This window comes from Microtus ochrogaster, chromosome 5 (genome assembly GCF_000317375.1).
Source record: "Microtus ochrogaster isolate Prairie Vole_2 chromosome 5, MicOch1.0, whole genome shotgun sequence".
Lineage (NCBI taxonomy): Eukaryota > Metazoa > Chordata > Mammalia > Rodentia > Cricetidae > Microtus > Microtus ochrogaster.
Window position 1 is genome coordinate 40135965 of NC_022012.1, and position 24192 is coordinate 40160156.

Sequence of the window (24192 nt, forward strand, 5' to 3'; positions counted from 1 at the left end):
AAATTAAAAAATAAAAAAAATTTTTAAAAAAAGAACCAAAGGTTATAGTTCCTTATAACCAAAGTCCCTTTATCTTGTCTTACAGAACTTCTCAAGGCAGAGCAGGGAGGGAAGGGAAGCAGAGGCCCACAGAGCCCAGCATTTACAGCTGAGAACCTCTCACCTGGTGCTGATGTGCACTCGGGGGTGAGGGGGTTCTTACTCAAGCCTCAGGCAAGACTGGGGCAGTCCCTGACTGCTTACACTCACTCAGCAAGCTAGCTGAGTGCTCTGCCCCTGACTGTGTCCCCTCTGCCCCATTTGGTTTCCAGCCACTTTCCCCGCTTTGCCTCTCCAGGTCAACTATCTTCAATTCTTTTAAATTTTGTGTGTATGATATGTGGTATATATTTGGTTTCTGCATGCATATGTGTGCACCTGCACTTGGAGGTTACAGGACATCAGATGTCCTATGCTATCCCTCTGCATTTTATTCCCTAAAATCAGGGTTTCTTGCTGAATTTGCAGCTAGCAGCCAGCCCTAGCTCCTCCTCCTTAGCATGTGCATTTTGGCTGCACTCAGCCTTTTAGTGAGTGCTTCAGATTGAAACTCAGGTTTGTACAAGAAGCACTCTTAACATGCTGAGTTATCTTGTGAGCCCCCTACTTCCTTTCTGAGCCATCCCTGTGATCATGCCCCTTGTGCTTTTGGTTTCTCTCCAGGAATTATCACATTGCTGTGTATTACACTGGAAGTCTTCCATATATTCATGTTGAATGAATGAGTAAAGAGATGCAGGAATTTACTTAGAGTCTTATAGTGGAAGTGTTAGGAGTATGAAACATTAGTAAATAAATAATGAGGAGCAGTAGAAACAAGAGCCATTCCAAAGCTGGAATTCATGAAGCGCTTATTGAATAGAAATAATGACTTCGTAGGTTCAGAGAGGCAGAGGAAACATGATCTCTGAGGCTTTTTGCTGTAGTTAAATCTACTGTTTGGGTATTTCCGACCCAAGCCAGTGAGAATCCATTTTTGTTTTACTCTTTGCTTTATTTTTTTGTTATGAGAGTTTTCTCTTCTGTGTTGGTTGATATTTCAGTTGTGTGTACTATAAACAGTAAAAGCTGCTCACCCACTTTTCCCTACCCCTGCTTTGTACCGCACATCCCAGTGTCTCCTTGCTGCTTTGCTAAACTGCCAGCAGTACTCAAAAATAGCCTTCTGTTTGAAGTATGTATGAAAGTGCCCACAAAGTTAAGCAGCTAAGAGAAACTAGAGCAGATATTTTCTCCAGCTCATTTTTTCAACTCCTCAAGTATTTATTAGAGGGAGCTGAGTTTTTAAAAGGAATTTCAGTGTTCCCATGTGTTCATAGAGGGAGCTGAGTTTTTAAAAGGAGTTTCAGTGTTCCCGTGTGTTCATAGAGGGAGCTGAGTTTTTAAAAGGAGTTTCAGTGTTCCCGTGTGTTCATAATTTGAGTTTTCTCTTGCACGGATAATTTAAATCTTTAAAAACAACTTGTATTAAAGTTAAATGCACATTGAACTAGTCAGACTCCTGGCTTACCAGCATGCATGGCAGTGACGAAGAGGACTGAGGTGAAGCGCTACTGGCAGAGAAGGCATTATACCATACTCTAAAAGAAACCTTGGTTTATAGTAACACATATGTCAGGAAGGAGTGTGGACCTGGGCCTGCTAGCTTTGGTACTTAAACTGCAGTTAAGTCCTCTTTTACGTTATGATCAAAGATGCCGCATCACAAGTCTCATTTGTGATGATGGCGAGCGTTGTGCTGCTGAGCACAGTCCTCTTTTTCTTTTTGCTCACCTCACTGAGCAACCCAGGCTGGCCTCAAACTTGAGGTTCTCCTGCCTTAGCCTTCAATTATCTGGGGTTACAGGCTCGTGCCAGCAGTCTGGTTTTGTTAAGATTTTTAGCATCTTATCCTTACTAGCTTATAAAGAAAGAGTCTGGACAATATTCACTGTTTGCAGACTGTGATGTATAAAGTTGTGTTTCAGAAGTTGGATATTAGAAAGATTTGTGCTATTTCCTTCTAGTCCTAGCACTCAGAAGGCCACGACAGGAGGACAATGAATTGGAGGCCAGCCTGGGCTACATAATAGTGAGACTTTTTCTTCAAAAAGTGGATCAGTTGGGAGGACTTTAAATGTTGTTTCATTCATAAGAAGTATTTGCTGTTTGTTTTGAGATATAATCTGACTATGGAGTCCCGGAACTCACAATGTAGACCAGGCTGACCTCAAATTCACACATTTCTATCTGCCTCTGTCTCCAGACGAATTGAAGGCATGAGCCACCATGCCAGGTCATAAGCAGTATTCTTACACACTCATTATGCTTAAAGATACGGTAAGTACTAGGAAGGAGTCAGGAAAAAAATTACTTTTTAAAATGGTTTTTAAAAATATGAATACTTATATTTATGTTGTTTCTCTCCCACCTCTCACCTCTTTAATCCCTTTCAGGAGCCCCCACTCCTCCAATTTATCACCTCTTTAATTGTTAATGGTGTGAGTGTACATGCATCGTGTGTGTAGTTCTGACTACTTGATAGTGTAATCTGTGGTGCAGTCTATGGGGCCTCATCCCTGTGGAAGGGAAGCCTGACTCTTTCTCTCTTGGCAGCTTTTTATTGCTTTTAGCTCTGTAGCTCTTCATCTGGAGGCAGGGCCTGTGAGAGTTCCTCTATTCGAGCTAGAATGTCAACTGGTGTCGTACTAGCCTTGTTCAGGCAACTCTAATAAATAGTTCTTAAGGAACTTGAGAGAAACAGAATAGATTGTTCCAAGGGACGTAGAGTGTTTTAAAAGCTGAATTACACGTACACCCCCACCCCTAAAACAAGAGGTAAAGACAAAGTCATGGAAGTATAGAGGTAGAATGTTTTAAAAGCTGAATCTCTCTCTCTCTCATATATATATATAACAAGAGTAAAGACAAAGTCATGGGAGTACAGGAAAGTTAGGGGATGTAAGAGATTTTACAAAGAGGTATTTATTTCTAATGATGTTTTGTTTTTCCAGCTGTAATGAGTTGAATCAGGCCCTGGGCCCCAAGCCCCTTGTGATGAGTTAGTTATCTTCAGTGCCTTGGGTGAGATGGACAGGAGGTAGAGGTTCTGGTACGAAGCCTGTTGAATCATCAGTGTGAGAAGGCACCAGCAGCCATGTCAGGAGAGGGCTGTCAGTGATTTACTGAATTTACTTCTGTGAACCTTTCTCGGGTTTCTGCTGTGCATTAAAAACACTGTGCAGAGACAAGAACAAATAAAACCATCCCTTTCTGTCAGTAATCAGCAGAGGGCTTGAACACAATAATATACAAAGCACAGAATAAGGCGGAGTAGTGACTGGATGTAGGGGAATAAACAAAAGGCCATGACAACCCAGAGGAAGCCATTGTCATGATATTTTCTGCTGGAGATCAGTTACAGCTTCATACAGGAAGCAGTATTTGGCCTTGGAAATGAATGCATTTTAAAGGTGGGAAAGATAGGAGCCAGTCTAGCACAGACAGGAAGTAGTAAAGAGAAATACGTGTAAACACAGGATGTGAGCCCTTGGTAATAGAGTCTAGTCAGAGGTAAGTTGGAGAGCTATGTAGGGTAGTAGGGCTGGCTGTGATGGACCTTAATGACAGTGCTGTAATAAAGACTGTTCTATAAGCAGAAGAGAGCCACCTTTTTTCTTTTCTTTTCCGTTTTTTTTTTTTTTTTTTTTTTTATGCAAGAAGGAAATAGCTGATTTTGTGTGACAGTTACTGAGCTCAGAAGGAAGTTAAGCGACATAGCTAGGGAAGCATGGTGAGTCTTATCAGAGCTGAGAAGGGCATGTGGAAGATGGTAGGCGGGAATGGGGTCTGGAAAGATGGCTAAGAATCCAGAACACTTGCTGCTCATGAGGACCAGAGCTCAAATCCCTGCATGTACGTTAACTCACAAAAAGCCTAAAATTCCAGCTTCAAGGGATCTGTTTCCCTTTTGCTGGCCTTCATGAGCACCCACACAGACATGTGTGCATATACCCATATCCCACACACATAAATTAAAATCAAATCCTAGAGTTGGAAACAAAACGGGAGAGAGGGGTTCAAGATACACAAGGTAAAGGTTATGAGTGCTGTCCAACTCAAAGAGGGAAGAGGAGAGAGGAGCTAAAGATGATGCCAGTGTCTTTAGTAATAGACGGGTCCACGATTAGTGAGCCCCTGGCAGCGTCACTGAAAGAGCAGATTTGATATTAGAAAACGGTCTCTTTCCAAGCAGGTACTGGGGAATCCAGAACAGGAACTTAAGACTCAGAAGGGGAAGTGTCCCAGTCAAGTGAGAGGAGACGCTGCGGGGACCTGGAACGTCAGCCCTGAGAGGCAGCCAAAGCCAACAGGTCCTCACTGGCAAACTCCTCTCTGGCTAGATAGAAAGAAGGAATACAGAGGGCAAAAGGAGATATACCTGCCAACAGGAGGGTAAGGGTGTGGGAGAGGGGAAAGAGGCTGTCCAGAAATCAAAATATTTATATGCTATGGCCTTTATCTTTGGATAAAGCCAGCAAGCCAGCCACTCATTCATTGATTTGCTTTTTTGAGACAGGGTTTCTCTGTGTAGCCCTGACTGTCCTGGAATTTGCTCTGTAGACCAGGCTGGCCTCAAACTCAAGAGATCTACCTGCCTCTGCCTCCTAAGTGCTGAGATTGAAGGTGTGTGCCACCACCGCCAAAACCTGCCATTTTTACCTGGTATTTTAGCATTGTTCCCAAAGACTGGCTCCTTTTATGTCCTTCTACTCCTTAGACTAATGAGAATAGGAGAAAATAATGGAAGTGGGCTGTTAAAACAGAGCTGTTAAAATGTAAATGTTCTTTGTTTAGTTTATAAATAAGTTGCATTTTCTTCATTTTGAATACATCACCTCAGTAATAACAATGCCACATTGTCTAGTTTTTAAGTGGCCATAAGTATATTTGTAAAAAGGCATATGCAAACTCGGAGTCCAGTTGAGAAGGCGCCCATGTGTTTCAAGCACTAGGCCAGTTGGTGGGCTCCAGCAAATCAGATGTGGTGCCTACCCAAAACCAGAATGAAAAAATAATGGTGAAAACAGGAAAGGAAGTTTAACTAATATAACCATATCAGGAAGACCAGTGTCTTTAGCCTTGTCCCGGTGCTCCTGCTGTGGACTACCAGGCTATGTAGAAAAGGGACAGAAGTGGGTGCCTCACAGGAAGCTGACTAGTTAACCAGTCTTGCTCAAACTGTGCTCTGTTGACCATTATCTCAGCAGTCACTGGTGCTTTGTAGCATAAATGTGCCTCTTGTTATATGATATGTCTCCAGACAACCTGTCTTCCTCTAGAAGAGAAACTCAGTCTGTAGGACAGAAGCCAAATGGAGGTAGACGAGGCTTTCAGCTGCTCTTAGTGGCCCTCTGGACACCCGCAGGCCCGAGTGAACAACCAGTGCTTTCATCTGGGTGTGGCGCCTCACACCTGTAATCCCAGTACCCCAGAGAGGGAGGCAGGAAGAGTCCACGAGTTCAAGGCCAGCTTGGTCTGTATGGACTGCTATAGGCAAGCAAAGGCTGTAAGCTGAGAGCCTGCTTCAAAAAGGGTTTGTGGGGGAGTCAGAGCTTTTTGTACCAGTGAGGCTGGGGGTGAAAGGAAAGGTACATTAGCTCAGGACCCCTCAAGACTACATTCTCAGCACAAAGGAGATATATTTACCCCAGATGAATGGAGAGCAGCGAATAAGAGACAAAGACAGAAATTAGAGGGAGAAGGGGGAAGGGAACAAGGGAAATGGGGCCGCAGATATTTGTCCTGGAGTGACAAAGGACGACCTCTGGATAGAGAGGAGACAGACGTGGCCCTTAGGAAAATGGCAGTTTATAAAGGTACAAGGGGGAAACCCTGCGTTAGAATGATATATTTCATTTTAATTGGGCATACTAATTAGGTGAGCCCAAGGGGGCTTTCGATTGTTGGACTTCAAAACTTTGATAGCTGGATCTTGATAGTCAACCTCAGGAGGAAGAAGTGGCCAAGTAAGGGAGCAGACCTTGGTGGCAGCTTTAGGAATGTAATCTAACATTTTCTTAGCAAGGCAGAGGGAAGGGGAGAGAAGGGCAAGACCTGCAGAGCCATGCTTGCCATGCTTGAGCTAGCCAGAGTTCCTTCAGGGGGTGTAGTTCAGGGTAGAGTCATTACTCTACCCCTGACATCGGTGAGGCCCTGTGTTCTATGTCCAGTACAATTAGAAAATTTTCCCAGCATGGGTCTCCCCTCCCTTCACCTCCGCTATTTGACCTCCGTTCCTTTCCCTGGCCCACACATGCGAGCCAGACGCTGCACCTGACTCATCCCCTAGTTCCATTGAGCTCAGGTAATGTGCTGCTTACTTCCTAGATTTGCTTTTCAGCTCGGTGACATGGCCTGTACTCCTCTGGCCAGACACTAGTGTTTGCTGGGTTGCTGACTCGAATGTTGTCCATTTGCCTTTCTAGACTTTGGCTTCAGCAACCTCTTTACACCCGGGCAGCTGCTGAAGACATGGTGCGGCAGCCCGCCCTACGCTGCACCAGAACTCTTTGAAGGGAAGGAGTATGACGGGCCCAAAGTGGACATCTGGGTAAGTGCTGCTCCGTCTCGCCACCCTGTTCTCCTTTCTAGATGACAGCTGTCCTGCTAGAGGACACACAGTGCCTTGTGTGAACAGAAAGCACCTTCACGCGTTCTTGCAACCCCCTCCCCTCCCCAGTCCGTGCACAGCCTCTCCCCCAGTACTTGACTCACGTGAGCCATGGAAGTCAGCGGCTTGCTTTGCTTCTGCAGAAGAACCCTGTAAGGGCCTGAGCGAATGATGCCTGTGCCAAGAACAGGAATTATTCTTTCTGATAGGCTGGGTTCTGAGAAACATTGGGGATCTCACCCAAAATTCATGTCTGGAAGCAAAGAAGACTGTTAACTGCTCTGAAGACTATTGACCTTGATAGTGGCCCATATTATATTATAAAGAAAGAACGAAAAGTTGGTTCCATCATCTTCACATACACTCTAATGGCCTCTTTTGCTTTCTCTGATGCAATTAACTGTCTGTACTCTCTGTTTGGGATGCAGAGTCTTGGAGTTGTCCTCTATGTGCTTGTGTGTGGTGCCCTGCCATTTGATGGGAGCACACTGCAGAATCTGCGGGCCCGGGTGCTGAGTGGAAAGTTTCGCATCCCATTTTTTATGTCCACAGGTAAGGGAGTTGCCAGCACAAAGCTTATAACTGGGTTCATGGAAGAGTCAGGAATGTTAAGTAATGTCAGAAGTATGGTAATAGTGGGTAAATGGCCATTTGACTGCTTTCTAAGCTATAGTTTGCCCTAGTTCCTGTGAGAGGCAAGGCTCCATAGGAGCAAAATCAGCAACTAGCTTTGATTCAGGGAGCCTTCCCTGTGCTTGAATCCGAGCTCTGCTTAGTACCAGTTGTCTGAGTGTTCATTTTCTCAGTCTGTAGGTTGACTTGAGAGTTTTGTGTGGCCCCTGACTATACGGATTAGATTAATTGATGTGTATCAGTCAGTGATCCCATCACTTAGCAGAAGTGGGATCAACATTCGTCTTTGAACTACCCTCCCCACACCATCTCACTGAAGTACAGGAGATCCTTTGTTGGGCGTGGATGCCCAGGACAAAGCAGACTTTGCTTCTTAGTCTTGGTGTGGTCTCATTTCCTAGTTCTATCTGTAGTCTACCTTCAGATTCAAATTGCTTTTTAAAATCCGTTTATGTAAGTGGGCAGAGGATAATTAGCTTTTGGAAAAGTTTAACACTGAAAACAGACTCCAGAAACCTACATTTTTATAGTTGCTTTATAACTCAGAACCTGTGTGGGTTTGGCTTTGGTTGGGGGTGGGGGTGTTTGTTTCGTTTGGGATTTTTCTTCTTCTTCACCATTTCCGTGCATGTAAGAGGTCATGTTTGAGCCACTGTAGAAAGTGGTGCCCTTTGTCTAGCTACTTCCTCTGAAGGAAAGCTTGCATACCTTTAGAAGAAGTAGGTGGAATGTGGGCTAGCTTTAACTGAGTCATCTCAGAATTGGTGACTTGGGAGGTGGTGTACCGGGTAATGATAAATGCTCCTGGAAGATGAAGTAGAAATCTTCAAGAGGGTGGGTGGGTAATCATTCAAAAGATACAGTTGGGAAGATGCAAGATCACAGCCTAAAGGCTTCAGGGAGGTAGCAACTTAGGGTATGCCCAAAAGAGGTCAGGATGAAGACAGAAGTCAGAGAGTCGAGGGAGCTTATTTTAGGTCCTCATCAGTAGATGTAAAGCCTTTTTTGCTTTTACTCTCAGGTGGAAGGGGAAGAATTAGAGGTCTGCCCTATGGGGATTTCCTCTATATTTTTATTATGAAAAATTTCAAACACATTGAAGAGATGATGTAGTAGCGTTTAAAGGCACTGCACTCTTGTTGGAAGGAGATTGTAGTGCTGTGCTGTGCAATGTAGTGCAGTGCTATGTGTTATACTTTGCTGGGTGCTGTAATGAAGTGCTGTGTAGCATAATGCAATGCAGTGCTATGTAGTGTAATGCAGTGCTGTGCAGTGCTGTGCAATGCAGTGCAGTACTATGTATTTATTGTATTTTGGCTGTGAAGTGTAATGCCCTGCTGTGTAGTGTAGTACAGTACTGTTTTGTGCTTTGCTGTGCAGTGTAATGCAGTGTAGAATACAGTGCTGTGTAGTAGGATGCAGTGCTGTGCAGTGCAGTACAAGCTCAGTGAAGGCACTGGTAGCAAAGGAACCTGGGTGGTAGGAGACTTAGAAGAAGTACACATGCGTGCTGCGGGTATCTGTTCCCTGACTGAGGAATAGAGGGGTTGGGGAAACACTGCTGCATCCTCCATGGTAGGCATGTTGAATGCATTTTACAAATACTAACTTTCTTCAGTATTAAGAGCTATGTAAGTTTGTCACCCCCACTTTACAAATGATGTTAAGGCCAGGAGAGGGTAAGCAGTTGTCTCTAAATAACACAGCTAATAAGTGACTGAACTAGTATTTAAAACCAGGCAGTCTGTCTCCAATCATGTTTGGTATTGGATTTTATGTAAATAAAAAAATAATTGCAGGTAACTCGAAGGTTTTTTTTTTCTTTATTTTTACCTGAGCAGCAGAAAGAATGAGGATAACTATAGGGGGAAAATAGTTAAAATTTTGTAGAGATAGTTTTAGAAATGTCAAATTTGAGACACCAGCAGTTGATTTTAGAATGATTACTAACCGAGAATGTCTACTTGAGAATCATCAATGTATATGTCTAATGCTACCAGATGAGCTAGCTCTCTTCTCTGGACAGGGAAGAGATGCCAAGAATTTTTGAGATTAACGAAGTGAACAGGGGTCAGCAGAATGGTTAATGTGGAAAGCCAGAGTCTGCTTGTCTTGAAGACAAGTGAAGATGTTCCAGGAAGGAGGGAGTGGGATGCCATGGGATGCTGTGGGAGGCTGAGGCAGCCTCAGAGCGCTGACTGTGGAACTGGGAAGAGTGGAGATCACTGGGGAAGTTTTGGAGCAGCAGGAGCAGGCACTCAGATGGTGTGTCATAACAGGAGAGGAACAGAAGGAACAGACAAGGACCAAGCCTTGACTTTTTCTAGTTTGACTGTACAGTGATACAAGCAGAGAAATGTGCAGTGGGCAGCTCTAGGCATAGCTACACTTCCTCATTGTCTTGGTGACTGCCCAATAGTATTTAGCATTTTACCATTCCCTACTAAAAAAAAAATAGAATAGTTTTATGTTCACAGTGGAATTGAACTGAAGGGACAGGAGATGCCCATATGCCCTCTGTCCCACTTCCCTACAGCCTCCCTACTATCAGTATCTGCCCCACTCTGCCGTGCGCGCGTGCACAGACACACACACACACAAAAAGATTGGTATGCTTGTTACCGTTGACATACAAAAAAATCCCTGTCACTCAGAGCCTGTAGTTTATATTAGGGTTCCCTGTGGGAGTTGTGAGTCCCTGGGTTGTGACAAGTACATAAAGACATTTATCCACCAAGATCAGGTCATACAGAGCAGCCCCACCACCCAGATGGTCCTGTCTGCTTCTCCTGTTCCTCCTTCCTCTCTCTCCCAACTGGAAACATTGCCTCCATACCTTTTTACTTTTCCAGAATATGATATGATTGGAAACACTGAGTGGCTTTTTGCATTGACGTTTCCATTAGGAACATGTACAGGCAAATAAGGTCTGTTGTATCTATTGTACAATCTCCCTTTGGTGCCGAATAATACTCACTTGTTTGGCTATACCACAGTCTATCCTTTTGCCCACTGGTGCATTTAACAGTTATAACTAAGGTTGCTGTGATGTCCTTGTGCAGTTTTTGTATGATACACATTCTCAGTTCACTTGTGACTATGAGGCCATATGCTAAGGGCCTGTTTAGATCTGTAATAGGCCACCAAACTGCCTTCCAGAGAGCTTTGCTGTGTTGGGAATGAGAGTTCTTACTGCTGCATGCCTTGCCAGCTTTTGCCTGTTTAGTGTTGGGCCTGTCTCCTCTCACGATGCACGGTGTTTCTTGTTTTAATTTGTGGCTCTGGGGTCTGTGATTATGAGCATCTTGTCATTTGCTTATTTGCTATCTCTACATCTTCCTTAAGGTGTCGCATCAAGTTTTCATTTTTTTCTCTCCCCAGTGAAGTCTCACAGTGTTTCCCAGGCTGCCTTTGAAGAGCTTAAGCAATCCTTCTGCCTCAGTCTCCCAAGGATCTGGGATTGCTCATTTTTTATGCTAGGGTTTTCACTATTCAGAATACTTTTTTCTTGCCGCTTCTGAGACCATGCTCTCTGTCCCCTGAGTGTGCTGTCTTGATCGTTTCTGCCAGATTTCTCATTCTTGGTTCATCCTTTGTATCTCCGCTTGTTCACATAATCTTCTGAGCCATCTTATTTCCAGCCATGGCTTCACTGATCACTGGTAAAAGCAGCCACAATTAACTGTCTGGCTCCACGTTCTTTCCTGAGGTCTAGGGCTACATATTCAGCCATTTGTGGGCTGAGAATTGAACCCAGGGCCTTATGTTAGGCAGGCACTCTGCTTCTGGGCTTCAATCTTTTGTAGTCCAGTGTCTTCCCTTTTTACATCATTGAAATAGTTTCCAAAATGAGCTTCATTCCCTATTCTCAAATTTGCTCTGTGTGGTGTCCGCTGTCCTAGTGAATTCTGTCCCCTTCTGCAGCATGGCAGAAACAAGTCTTAATTGTCCTCTTACCACCGCCATAGCCAATTGGGTATCCAAGGCTGTATAGTCAATCCCCCATTCCTGTAGCCACTTGTGTAGAACTTGCTGCCATCTTTCTTTTCTTGCCTAAATTAGACAGTGGTCAAATCTGTGAAATCTTAGTTTCATTCATGTCTATTATTCTCCATGTTGTCACATGAGGAACCTTTGCAGACACAAATAATAACAAGCTACACCATATACACATGCTTCCTATGTGCGCACAAACACAAATCTGATCATATCATTTTGTAGTTTAAAATGTTTCAATGGTTTACCATTGCCTTAATGTCAAGCATTTTTACTAGAACCATAATATAAATATACTTTATACTATAACCTAGAACACACATATACACATGTAAAAATATCAAAATATACTATTTTGAGACAGAGTCTCACTCTACAGCCCAGGCTGATTTTAAGCTCAAGATCCCTCTACCTCTGTCTCTTGAGCGCTGGAGTTACAGGCTTGTCGCCAGCCCCACCCCTAGAGGTCCCTGCTCCAGTGCTGGTGGTCAGATTTAGGGCTTCACCCAATTAGCCAGTATCGCCAGGCACCCTGATAGCATTTTTAAAGGGCAAAGCCTACTTTATCTATGGGCATCACACCCCAATATATTTTATTCTTTCCCTTAGATGCCCCTTCCTTTGCTAAACCCCAACTCCTAGCTACAACCTGTTATCCATTTTCTGATTCCTTGACATCATCTTTTCTGGAACAAATCCCTCTGTCCTCAATACTTCCTTCTTTCCAGACTCCTTTCCTCTCGCTCTTATAATGTAGAATCTAGTGAGAAGTTTGGTAAATTACAAAGAATACAGAGCCTGGGAGATAGCTGTTAGTGAAGTGCTTACTTCACAAGCACGAAGACCCGAGTTCAGTCCTCAGAACCCACTTAAGAGTATTGGGTGCAGTGGCACATGCTTGTCATTCAACAATTGGGAGGTGGAGGCGGGAGCATCCTTTGGGCTTTCTGTCCAGCCAGTTTAGCCCACTTGAGCTCTAAACCAGTGGGAGACCCTGTCTCAACAAAGATGGGTGGTATTTCTGAGGGTGATACCCAAGATTGTTCTCTGATCTACACATACATACTAAAGAGAAGAATCTAGATATTTTTTCTTTATTTTTCATCTTTCTGAACTTAGTCTTATCATGACATTTGCCAAACTATACTGAAAGTAGTTCTTTTCATTATTTGCCTTCCACACCAGACTCGGAACTTAAGGTATATGCTGACCAAACACCTTTTTTAAGCCCTCCTATGGTCCAAGGGCTTTCGTTTATTTTAAGGTTAAAGTCAGCCCAGGTGTGGTGGCTCACACCTTTCACCCCAGCCCTCAGTGGCAGATGGATCTCTGTTAGTTCCAGGCCAGCCTGGTCTACATAATGAGTGAGCTCTTGTCTCAAAAAAGAACAGAAAAAGAAAAAGCAGAAGTTCGCACATTTGGAACTCCCCACGAAGCACTCACCCACCCAACCCCTTCTGCTGTTCTGACCTCAGGTCCTAGGCTTTAGTCATAAGAAGGTCCTTGTCCTTCTCTGACTCAGCAAGCGTGCTCCTCTTCCCTCAGGCAGGCCCTCCGAGCCTTCCCCTGACCCCCACCACCCCTGGCGTTCTCAATCCGGTTTGTCTCACACTAATCACAGCTCCACAAGCTGTTGTCTTCCTCTCACCTCCCACCTCACTGTCAGCTGACAGAGTAAGCATTTAGACTTTGTTCACTGCTGTATTCCCAGGCCTTGGGATAGTGTGAGCTCTGGTAGACACACATAAATATGCTTTAAGGGAGGGAGTTATTGCACAGGTTTGTTAAAATTCAGCTACAAAAGCCCTTCCAGAGGGAATACTCTTACTCAAACAATATCAAGAGATTACATTGTGCTTGCCTATAATACCAGCACTTGGGAAGTGGAAGCAGGAGGCTCAGCAGTTGAAGGTCATCTTTAGCTGCTTAGTGAGTTGGAGGCCCTCCTAGGCCACGAGAGATCCTGTCTCAGTCGCTACTCCACTGGCAAAGACACAAGAAAGCACATTCCTGCAAGGCTTTAGGAGTTTAGAAAGTATTTCCTTACATCCCCTCTGCTTTCCCCTCTGCAGCTAGACTCTGGAACTGTTACCCTGTATTATTCCATTGCTCGCTGGTGAAGTTTAGAGAAATGAGTTGCCTTGTTAAAGCCACACAGATCATCATTGCGTTGCCTCCCCCACCAGATCTGTATTGTTCTTCTTAACCTCACTATTGCAGAAAAGTGCAGATCCATAAGCTACTTCCTCTACTTCCAGTGTCCAGAGTATCTCCTGTGAGGGGTTCGGAGCCCCTCTGTCCTCCACCCCAGCCTCTCACACCGTCACAGATGTTCTTGCTCAATCAGACCTCCCCAAAACTACTTCCTGAGAACAACTCCTGGCAAGTAACTGCTGAAACTACACTCTTAGTAAGTTATCGGGAAAGCTGGAAGACTCTGGAGACAGCAATGTGGTTGTCCTAAATATTGACACTCTTTAATCTCGGAGAGGAAATTCCCTGAGTAGACTAAAAGGCTCTGTAAGATTAAGTACAGAAAATGAGAAGTGAACCAGTGTAGGATATGAGTTGACAATTGCTATCTTACTGTGTGATCATTCTTGTTATTGGCAATATGCATGTGCCTGACTCTGTCCCGTACCATAGGCCTGAATCCCCAAACCCATCAGAGGCTGGTGCTGCCCAAAAGATGAGGCCCAGAAGAAAATGAAATCCTAGATGTTCTTGTCTCCTGAGCACTTCTGAGCATACCTCTTCAAGTATGGAGTTTAGGTTCAGTGGAAGGAAGCTGAGAGTCTGGCCCTGAGTTCTCTTTCTGTCTCTGGTCATCGTTGTGACTCACTAGACCCTGCCTGCACTGGCTCTTTTTGTGGAGGTCAGAGCTGTGGGGTCTGCAGTCACTCTCTGTTTTTGTCACTGTTCCCTAGAGGACAGTGTGGTTGAGGAAAGTTCCTACTCTGGCTGTCACCAACTTGAGCTGAGCTTACTGCTGTCTGTGGAACGGATCTAGAAACTCCAGCAGAGCTGGGATGGTTTTCTGCATTAGCATCTGAGATGCTGAAAAGACTCTCTCCACTGCCCTTTTCTGGCTGAGTTAGATTCCAGAGTATCTCCAGCTGTGTGGGAGACCAAGCTCTGCAGATGGACACTGTTAGTTCAAGAACTTGAAGTTTCCTTTCTGCCAGTAACTTCGGGATGAAGTTGTCTTCACACAATGGTCAAAGCTGATTAGACACAAGTGTTCTTCCCTGGGTGTCCTGAGATCAGCGATCATATACTGTTAAGTGGCATTTGTTCTAGATGGAGTGATTTTTCTACCACCTAGTATATTATGGACACACCTCCCTAAGCTCTAGGACAGCAAGCTGGACTGCATTTTATAGAGCCACAACCTAGCACCTCTTGGCAGACATACATGCATTTTCGGTGAATGTTTTGAAAGAAACATGGAAGAAATCACAATGCCCCACATGGTAGCACACACCTTTAAGCAAGCACTTAGAAGGCAGAGGCAAGTAGATCTCTGTGAGTTTGAGGCCAGCCCGCTCTACATAACAAATTCCAAGACAGCCAGAGCTACATAATAGAAACTCTGTCTCAGTGTCCCACTCCCCATAAAAGGGAAAGCTAAGAAAGAAAGATGGTCTTAATACTTACCTATAGAATCTTCCTTAGACTCGCTTATATTATTAAACTGATAGGTAGCCCATTAAAGGTCAGAGTCATTCAGTAAGCCAATTGGTTTTCTATTCCTTTGTTATTGTGGAGATGACCAGATCAAGTGACTTCTTCGGCTTAGTTTGAAAAAGGTGTTTTGAGCCAGCTGGCCCAGGCCTGTCATCCCAGCACTCAGGAGGCTGAAGCAGGAGGAACACAAGTGAGTTTGAAGCCAACATGGACTAAATAGTAACTTGGAGGCCAGACTGGGATCCATAAAGAGACCATCTCACATGGGGAAAACAAAGAAACCTGTTTTGTTGAACCACAAAGCTGGCTCTGAGTCTCTGTTACGTCATGTTTGGTGCAGGCCACTGTTTTTTTGGGTGAAGCTTCTTGGATTAGCCCAGAACTCATCAATCGGGTAACATCTAGCCTTCACCACGTACTGGTTAGAGGGGGACTCGGTTTCCTGAACTTAGGTAAAATGAGGCCTGGTTTGGCTGTATAGGCTTCATCTGACTCCGCCCACTGATGGAAGCCAACGACTTAAGCATTTGATTGCTAGATTCTCTCCCTAATACTACATTTTAAAACCATGGCCATCTGCTTTGCCTTCTCCTATTAAATACCACCTATGAGCAAACGTAGTCAGATCATTTACTTAACAGAAGGAAAATTAATTTACTGTGAAGAAACTGTACTGATGCTGAGTGCATTGAGATCTCTTGTGGGCAATATTTTTGAGTCCTTATTGATTAGGCTTCATTGGTACTTAATTAGCTGTGATATTGCATAAGCATTTTATCACTGGGAATGCAAGACCCCGCTTACATAATGCCTCTGATGGAGAATATGGCCTGCAGCTATTCAGAAAGCTTCCACTTAGGGAAAGGAACTCTGCTCATCAGCTCACTCATCAAGAACCACACAGTGTCTCCCTGGGTGAAAAGCACTTTGTGGAGAGGACTGGGGCTGGGCATGGACGTCTCTTGCTCAATGAGCTGTGCAGAAGGGCGCCTCTCTATCTAGGGAGAAAAACCCACGGTGCTTTGGTTTCCATTCACACAGGGAATACATCTCCATGCCAGAGAGCTGGGTGTGGTGCCACACACCTGGAATCGCAGCACTTGGAAGACAGAGGCAGGAGAATCACAAGTCACCCTCAGCTATATGTCCGGTTCAGAGCCAACCTGTGATGTATGAGAACCATTTCAAAAACAGAACAGAACTAGACCTGCTTTTCAGAGTGAAGTAGCCCTCGTACCATTCCCGTGAATCTAGAAAACCAGGGACAAAGTGCTGATAGTGCTCTGCTTATTTCCCTCTCAATTGAACTGTTTTCTGGATTACAGAAGCCTTATATAGAAAAACAAAGAAAGAAAAGGTTTAGCAAAATTAAGGGATGTCCTCACTTAGCAAGTGCCAGACCTAAGCCGTGAACTCTAGCAGTCTAACTTCAGAGGGCACCAGCCATTCTCAGTTCTATTTAGTTGTCAATAAGTACATACCTGGCAGGTTAGTCAGAGTATCAGGAGAGTCCTGCAGTGGATGTCAAAGAAAGCATTAAGAGGAGCCCATGAGGGGCTGGAGAGATGGCTCAGTGGTTAAGAGCATTGTCTGCTCTTCCAAAGGTCATGAGTTCAATTCCCAGCAACCACATGGTGGCTCACAACCATCTGTAATGAGGTTTGGTGCCCTCTTCTGGCCTGCAGGCGTACAGACAGATAGAATATTGTATACATAATAAATAAATATATTTAAAAAAAAGAGGAGGCCATGATGTGGTTCTGCAGTAAATACACTTGAGTTTATTCTGCAAGACCCAGGTAGGTCGTGGGAACACGGAAAGTACCACCACCAACCAGTTGTCCTATTATTTAACGGGGGTGGGGGTGGGGGTGGGGGTGGGGAGAGAGAGAGAGAGAGAGAGAGAGAGAGAGAGAGAGAGAGAGAGAGAGAGAGAGAACTTTAACTACTTAATTAGTAGCAGGTACTGGGTATTAGGCTCTAGGGTAAAACTGAGCCAGGATTCTGCCCACTGGAGTAGTAAGAGCAGTGTCCCCTTCCACATGTGAGCTAGAGCATGGGCAACCTCTTGCAAGCAGTGTGACCAGTGGGGTCTTCTCAGAGTTGGCATTACAACTAAGTTGGGTCATTTCTAGCCATTAGCCAGGATCTCCTAATTTCTGAATCTTAATTCTGTCAGCAGCCCACCTTCCTGAACAAACTGATGGAGCAGGCGGTAAATGACAGGAGTGTGGGGGGGGGGGCGTTCAGTGGCAAAGCGCTTCCCTGGCGATGGGTGAGGCCTGGGCTCTCCACCTGCATTACTGACCCCACCGTACCCGCACAAGAAACGAGACAAGGGGGAGAAAGAAAAGCGGGGGAATTGAAGAAATAGGTGTTATTTACCTAATTCATTGAGATATATTGGTCAAGACCCTCCTTGCTGTCTCCTCAGACTGGCAGATGGCCTCCACCTTCAGTTCCATCTTGGCTGTTTCCCTACAGCTTCTGTGTTCAGTCACTAAAGTGACGTCACAATTTTATGAACTCTCTTTCTGTAGAATATTGTGCTCACACTTACAGAAACCAATGATGAGGATTTATGTTTAATGCAGTAACTTTCCCATGCAGCCTAAATGCTGCTCCTGTGTACAGTTGGGTATTAATAAATGCTTATTGACTTAGGAAAATGAAGGTAATCTTTGACTTTTCAAAAAAATGAAAGGGAAGAAAAGAATTCTACATGTTGTCTTAATATTATAATATCCCTTTAGAATTTTTAAAGTTTTTTAAATTTTTTGTATGTTTTTGTTGTTGTTTGGGGTTTTTTTTTTCCTGCCTGTATGTATAAGCACTACATGCATATCTGGAGCCCTTGGAAGCCAGAAGAGGGCATCAGATCCCCGAGTTATGGGTGGTTGTGAGCTGCCATGTGGGTGCTGGAAACAAAACTTAAATCCTTTGCATGAGCAGCTAGTGCTCTCAACTGCTAAGCCATCTCTTTTTTTATTTTTATTTTTAAAAAAATATTTATTTATTTATTTATTTATTTATTTATTATGTATACAATATTCTGTCTGTGTGTATGCCTGCAGGCCAGAAGAGGGCACCAGACACCATTATAGATGGTTGTGAGCCACCATGTGATTGCTGGGAATTGAACTCAGGACCTTTGGAAAAGCAGGCAGTGCTCTTAACCTCTGAGCCATCTCTCCAGGCCCGCCATCAAATTTTAGTACATTCATTGCTAGCTTAGGTCACTACAGAAAGTCTGGGATTACAAATACTACTTTAAATAACCAGTCCTTGCTCTTTGGTTTTAGAAATGTGTGTACATTTCTATTTGGGCAATAGTAAATATAAGTTTAAACTATAAACTTGGTATGGTGGCCTGTCTGTAATCCCAGGTTTGGGAGATGGTGGGGACACTGCATGCATATGGTGCACAGACAAATGCACAGATCGAAAATAGTAAATTTTAAAAAGCAGTAATAGTGGTTAGTAATAAAGTAAAAGTATTCAAAGTTTTTGACATTGTGTGTGTGTGTGTGTGTGTGTGTGTGTGTGTGTGTGTGTGTGTGTGTGTGTTCATTCAAAGGACCACTTTTGGGAATTGGTTCTGTCCTTCAGCTGTGGGCTCTGGGGGATTAAATTCACACCCTCAGACTTTTGGGTATCAGGCACTTATTTTTGTTTGTTTATTTCGAGACAAGGTTTCTTTGTGTAGTCCTTGCTGTCCTGGAACTCACTCTGTAGACCAGGCTGGTCTCGAACTCACAGAGGTCCTCCTGCCTCTGCCTCCCGAGTGCTGAATTAAAGGTGTGTGCCACCATGCCCAGCTAGTATTAGGTACTCATTGCAACCTTGTGACTCCTGCCTTGGGTAAGGCTTCATCTCTCACCCTCTGCTCTCTCTGATCTGTGCCTGGCACACTGAATATAAAACGTCTTGTTTGAAGGCTGTTTTCCTTCTTTGCTTACATTTTAAAAGAGGGACCATGTCAAATAGATTTCCCTGCTGCTGGCAGTTGGCAGTGATAGAGTTTCCTCGGCAGAGTAGCAAAAGTCAGGTCTTGGGCTCAGTCCACAGCCAAGTGGGGATTTCTAGCTCCAGCCAGCTTCTTACCAAAAGGTGTCTTGGTAAAAAACCAAAACCCAGAACTACTTTTTAAAGTGATTTAGCTTTTTGGTTATTTTTAAAGAGATCATGACAGACTTTATTTTCTTTTTATAGACAAAAAAACTGCAAAACCAGGTATTGTGGTGCATGTTTGTAACTTTACCATCTGGAGGGCAGAGGCAGGAAGCCAGCAAGTTCAGTGCCATCCTGAGTTTCATTGTGAGAAATCAAAGACAGGACAAGGGGGTAGGGAAGAGATAGAGAAAATGGGGGTGGGGATTGTGAGAGAATATGAGAATGTTTTATCTGTGGTTTTCTGTTCTGAAAAGGCAGTCAGCATTAATGAGGCGTTCTGAGTCACAAATATCTGTAAGTCCGGAACATATAAAGTACCATAGAGTCCTGTGGCCATGTGGCTCCATGCTGAGGTCACTAACAGCCCTCTGCTCAGCTCTCCCAGTTCTGATCCCTGGCCCAGACGAAGGGACAGACGACACGAGTCACGGTGTGCCCACTTGGATCTGGTCCCTGAAATGCAGTTTAACTGTTTCAAGTTCTAAAAGTTGTTCATTGTCTATAGAAATGGGTGTTTTAGAGATCTGACTACCAATTAATTTTTTTTCCTATTTTGGATTTTGAGATTTAGAAAAATAGAGCTCTCTGAAGTTTGAATTGCCCTAAAAGCAATCCATCACTAAGAAGTAAACATTAAGAAACCTGCTAAAATTATCGAAAATATAGACTTCAGAGCTGAATGCTTGGGAGTCCACTTTGAGCATATGTTTTGTTGCCTGGAAAGACACTTTCCACACACGTGAAGGAAGCATGGCTCTCCTGGTAATTGTTTGTTGTGCTCTTACAGTGCCCTCTGGCACCCAGATGTCTTCTCCCCACCAGCTCAGCAAAGCTGTACGTGTCAGGATCTGTGAGACTGTTCCTCCGCAGCAGACTGGAGAGCAGTGCGAATCTGTGAGACTGCTCCTCTGCAGCAGACTGGGGAGCAGTGCTTTGCCAGGCTCCATACTTTGGCACCACATGAGAGGTTTAAGGACGCCTGGTTTTCCTTCTCGGGGTCAGCCCAGAGGTCCCAACAGCTCTACTCTCTTAGTCTGACGACATGCATAATTGGCAACACCTTTTGCCATAGCCCTCTGCCATGGTCTCCATGTCCTGCAATCACCAGAGTTCAGTCTTCGGTAGCAGCTGTAACCCTAAATACTAAAATCATTAGCAGGTTGAACCCCCACTCCTTTTTGTGTCCTTGTTTTCAACATCTCCCTCACCTGCTTGTCGTTCCCCACCTCATGTTCTTCATCTAACTCATAGATTTCCGACCACTGATTTCAGCTGCTTTGTTTAGAGCCTGCTTGTGACTGACTGGTAAAGCAGACTTCACAGATCACACATAGCATGTCATCTGCTGGATAAGAGAAACATTTTGATTTGTTTTTCTAAAGATATGTCAGCTTCTACCTCAAAACTAACAATGGTTTTTGTTTGTTTGTTTGTTTGGTTGGTTTTTTTGAGACCGAGTTTCTCTTTATAGCCCAGGCTATCCTGGAACTCAGTCTTTAGACCAGGCTAGCTTGAAATCAGATCATCTGACTCTGCGTATTTAGTGCTGGGATTAAAAGTGTGCATCACCACCGTCCGGCAGCTAATAATGTATTTTAAAAAGTAGTGTCTACTTTAAGAATTCTCTAGGTGGTTCATTGGGTAAAGATTTAGGCCCTTGCCACACAAGCCTGGTAATTCAAGTTTGTTTCCTGGACTACCCTCCCCTTCTTTAAAGGTGGAAGAGAATCGAAATTTCAAATTGCCTTCTGTCTTAGGGTTTTCATTGCTGTGAAGAGCCACCATGACCAGAGGAACTTTTATAAAGGAAAACATCTCATTGGGGTGGCTCAGTTACAGAGGCTCAGTCTTTATCATCATAGTAGGAGCATGGTGGTGTGCAGGCAGGTGTAGCAACAGGCAACAGGAAGTCAGCAGAGACACTGGGTGGTATCCTGAGCATGGGAAACCTCAAAGCCCATCCCCATAGTAGCAAACTTCTTCCAAGAAGGCCACACCTCCTAATAGTGCCACTTCCTATGAGATTATGGAGCCAATTACATTCAAAATACCACATCCTCTGACCTCTACACATGTACATGCATGCTTGCATACACAATAATAATAAAATGTATACAACCTCAGAAATTCAAATGCTTAGGAGACTGAGGCAGGAGGATCATGGGTTCAAGATTAGCTTGGATCTGGTTTATCTAAAAAAAAAAAAAACCAAACAACAATAATAATGAGCAAACCTTCTCTTTTATTATCTGGTCAAGTTTCTTAATTTCTCTGATATTCAATTTTGTATAAAATGGAGATAATAGTAATAGGTGCTGGAGTACAGGCTGAGTGCTTAAGGAATTTGATAATCTACCTATCCCAAATATTTGATACATGCTAATATTGTCAGATAATATTTCTAAATGAGTCACCTTATTGACTTTTTGTCTCCCTCTTTCCTGTTTTGACCCTGCATAGCAGCACTTAGTAGAATAATGGTTTTCTAGCAATTCCAGCTAGAAGGCCTAGGGATTACTATTCTGTTTTGCTTCTTAAGTATTTGCTATTTTTGTTTTTTGCTTATTTTAGAATTTTATTTGTTTTGAGACAGTCTCACCCTGTAGCCTAGTTTGTCCTAGAACTCTCAGAACTGGCCACATAGCCCAGGCTGGTCTCAATCGTGTTGTTGTCCAAATGTCAGTCTCGAAATGTTAGAATTACAGGCACAAGTCATTGCCTTTCAAGTTTGTTGTTGTTTGGTTTGGAGACAATACATACTACATACCATAGACTGGGATTATTTGTCTCCACAACCACAGCTAGCGTCTTAGGACATTAGAGTTGTTAGCAAGGTTTGTCACAGTCATTTGAGCTGTGTTCCTTATACCTGCCATTTTGGGGACCCAATTCATATTGAGTACTTTGGTGACATCAGTGAAACACAGTTCTGAAAGCTACAGTTGACATATTCAGCTGTTCCGTTCTTCCTCAAACATAAGCCCATGCATCTTTCAATGTCATCCTAAATGCCAACCTCTTGATAGAGGTTTCTAATGAAAATTAGATTTCTACGTCATAGACAGACCATTCCTTTACCTCTGTTAAGGAGTTTTTAGCATTGGAAGTCGGTGACTAAGGAGTTCATCATGTCCCCTTGTTACCCAGGATCAGTGATCTGTAAAATAAGTAAAAGTAGCTGTGATCTAGGGGCAACCTTGCCTGCACTGTATCCCCCACTTCCCTGAGAACCCTCTCAGATTTCTCATCATCTATGCCTGTGGGCACTGTACTGCCCTCACCCCCACCCACTTCCCTAGGAGCCTGCTCATATGGCTTGTCTGTCCAGCTCATCAGCACCGATCATCAGAAAACCCTTCCTGCATTGGATTGTGATTTACTATTGCTCCACGTTAGGATCTTTGGACAACAGAGTCTGTCCACAGCCTTGTCTGTGAAACATCCCTCAGATACTTCAACAGCCCAGAATGTCCCTTCCTGCCCACATCTGTCTTTCTCCATGGTAAATAAGCCGCATAAATTCTTAAATTATTTAATTTATTCTTCTGTCATGGAAATTAGATGAAACTTTAATGAATTTTGTCTTTAATGAGTCTAGAGGGCTTTTTTACACGTATACTTCCTTCCTTGGTATCCCTCTCAAACAAAACCCTTTCAGCCTCCTTGAGAAAGTTCTCTTCAAGAAAAAGATGTTTCTTGAACATCTCAGATAAAGTTACACACAGTCTTCATTCCGGTTTTAGGGCCATTTGGAAATCCGTTCCTCAGTCATCTGCATGCCCGTTGTCAGTGCTGCTGGTGCTGCACGGTAGTCCTCTAGTTAGCATTCCGTGGGAGAACTGGGCTCCGCAGACCTGCAGTGATTTTGCCAAAGAGACCGCTTGGTGTTGTGTAGGGAGCTGACAAGAGCAGCCTTGGCAGGGTTTGGGGGTGCTGCTGTTCTAGCCCGAGCAGTAGAACACTCTACTGCTGTGACCCACAGTGCCTGGGTCTCAGCAGCAAAGGCTGTGCCCTCTGGGAGGGGACAAGTGATGAGCCACTTTGCACAGTTGAGCACTTGCTGGCATCTGGAAGGGCTGACGGCTCACCCCTTTGCTCTAATTCATTCTCTGCTGCTCAGTTGAGTGTCCTCTGGTTGTAGTTTTAGATTTAGTAGCAATCGTTGCCTTCATTTTCACCCTATTTCCATATTTTATGTTGAATCGTGTGTTCAGATCCCATTTGAATTCAATTTCATGAGCTATATGACACCAAGAAAATGTGGCTTGATGCTGCATTCAGCCATGTTTCACCTTCTGCAACAGATTAAAGTGTCAGGCTTCGGCATCTGACCCTCTGCCAGTTTCTGATCAGCACCCTTGTCCTTGTGCCAGTGACATGAAGCAACAAGTGGTCCCTAATCTGAGGCCTGGAGACATCTAGAGATCTATGCAAACTTTTTTTATTCCTTGAACAATCAAAAATTAATGCAAGTTTATGTGCATAAACTTTTGTGAACTTTTTTTCTGGTGAATCTTCAGGGTCTTTTAAGGTTAATAGGTTTCAAAATCCTGGAATTGAGGTTTGCGTTAGGACTTACGACGGGTCCTGTTTTCGTTTGTTGTTGTTTAAGGAAATTGCCTAGAAAAGGAAGTCTCTGTTCTAAAGCAAGTCTTAGAAACATTATTTGACCTTGGTCTCTGATGTCATGCACTAAGTTTTGTGTGGAAAGACCAAAGGAAGACCGTAGACTGCCATCTAGAGGTTTGAACATCAGCATCACAGCTCCCAAAGCAAACCCTTGCCTCCCTGCACTGAGGTTCTTAGCTTAATGCAACTTTGTGAATTAAGAACACCTTTTTCCTTTTAAATGATCACAGACCATAATCCTGCATCTCATGGGTGCTACGGTGCGGGGCCTAGCCTTGCTGCTCTGGACATGAGTTTAGAACACAGAGACCATAGTCTTTCAGATCTGAGCTGCATTTGGATATACCTTTGCTCATAAAGCAAAAGCAATTCGATATTTTTAT

General features: G+C 43.9%; 1 protein-coding gene across 3 annotated transcripts in view; it reads left to right on the forward strand.

Moving 5' to 3' along the window:
* Sik3 (SIK family kinase 3) overlaps nt 1–24192 on the forward strand; it is a 220650-nt gene that overhangs the window by 164912 nt on the left and 31546 nt on the right. For all 3 annotated transcript variants that reach the window (XM_026779148.1, XM_005347253.3, XM_005347252.3), the window contains exons 5-6: nt 6507–6631; nt 7120–7243. In XM_026779148.1, the coding sequence (XP_026634949.1) occupies nt 6507–6631; nt 7120–7243 (249 nt within the window). The remainder of the gene's footprint in view (nt 1–6506; nt 6632–7119; nt 7244–24192) is intronic.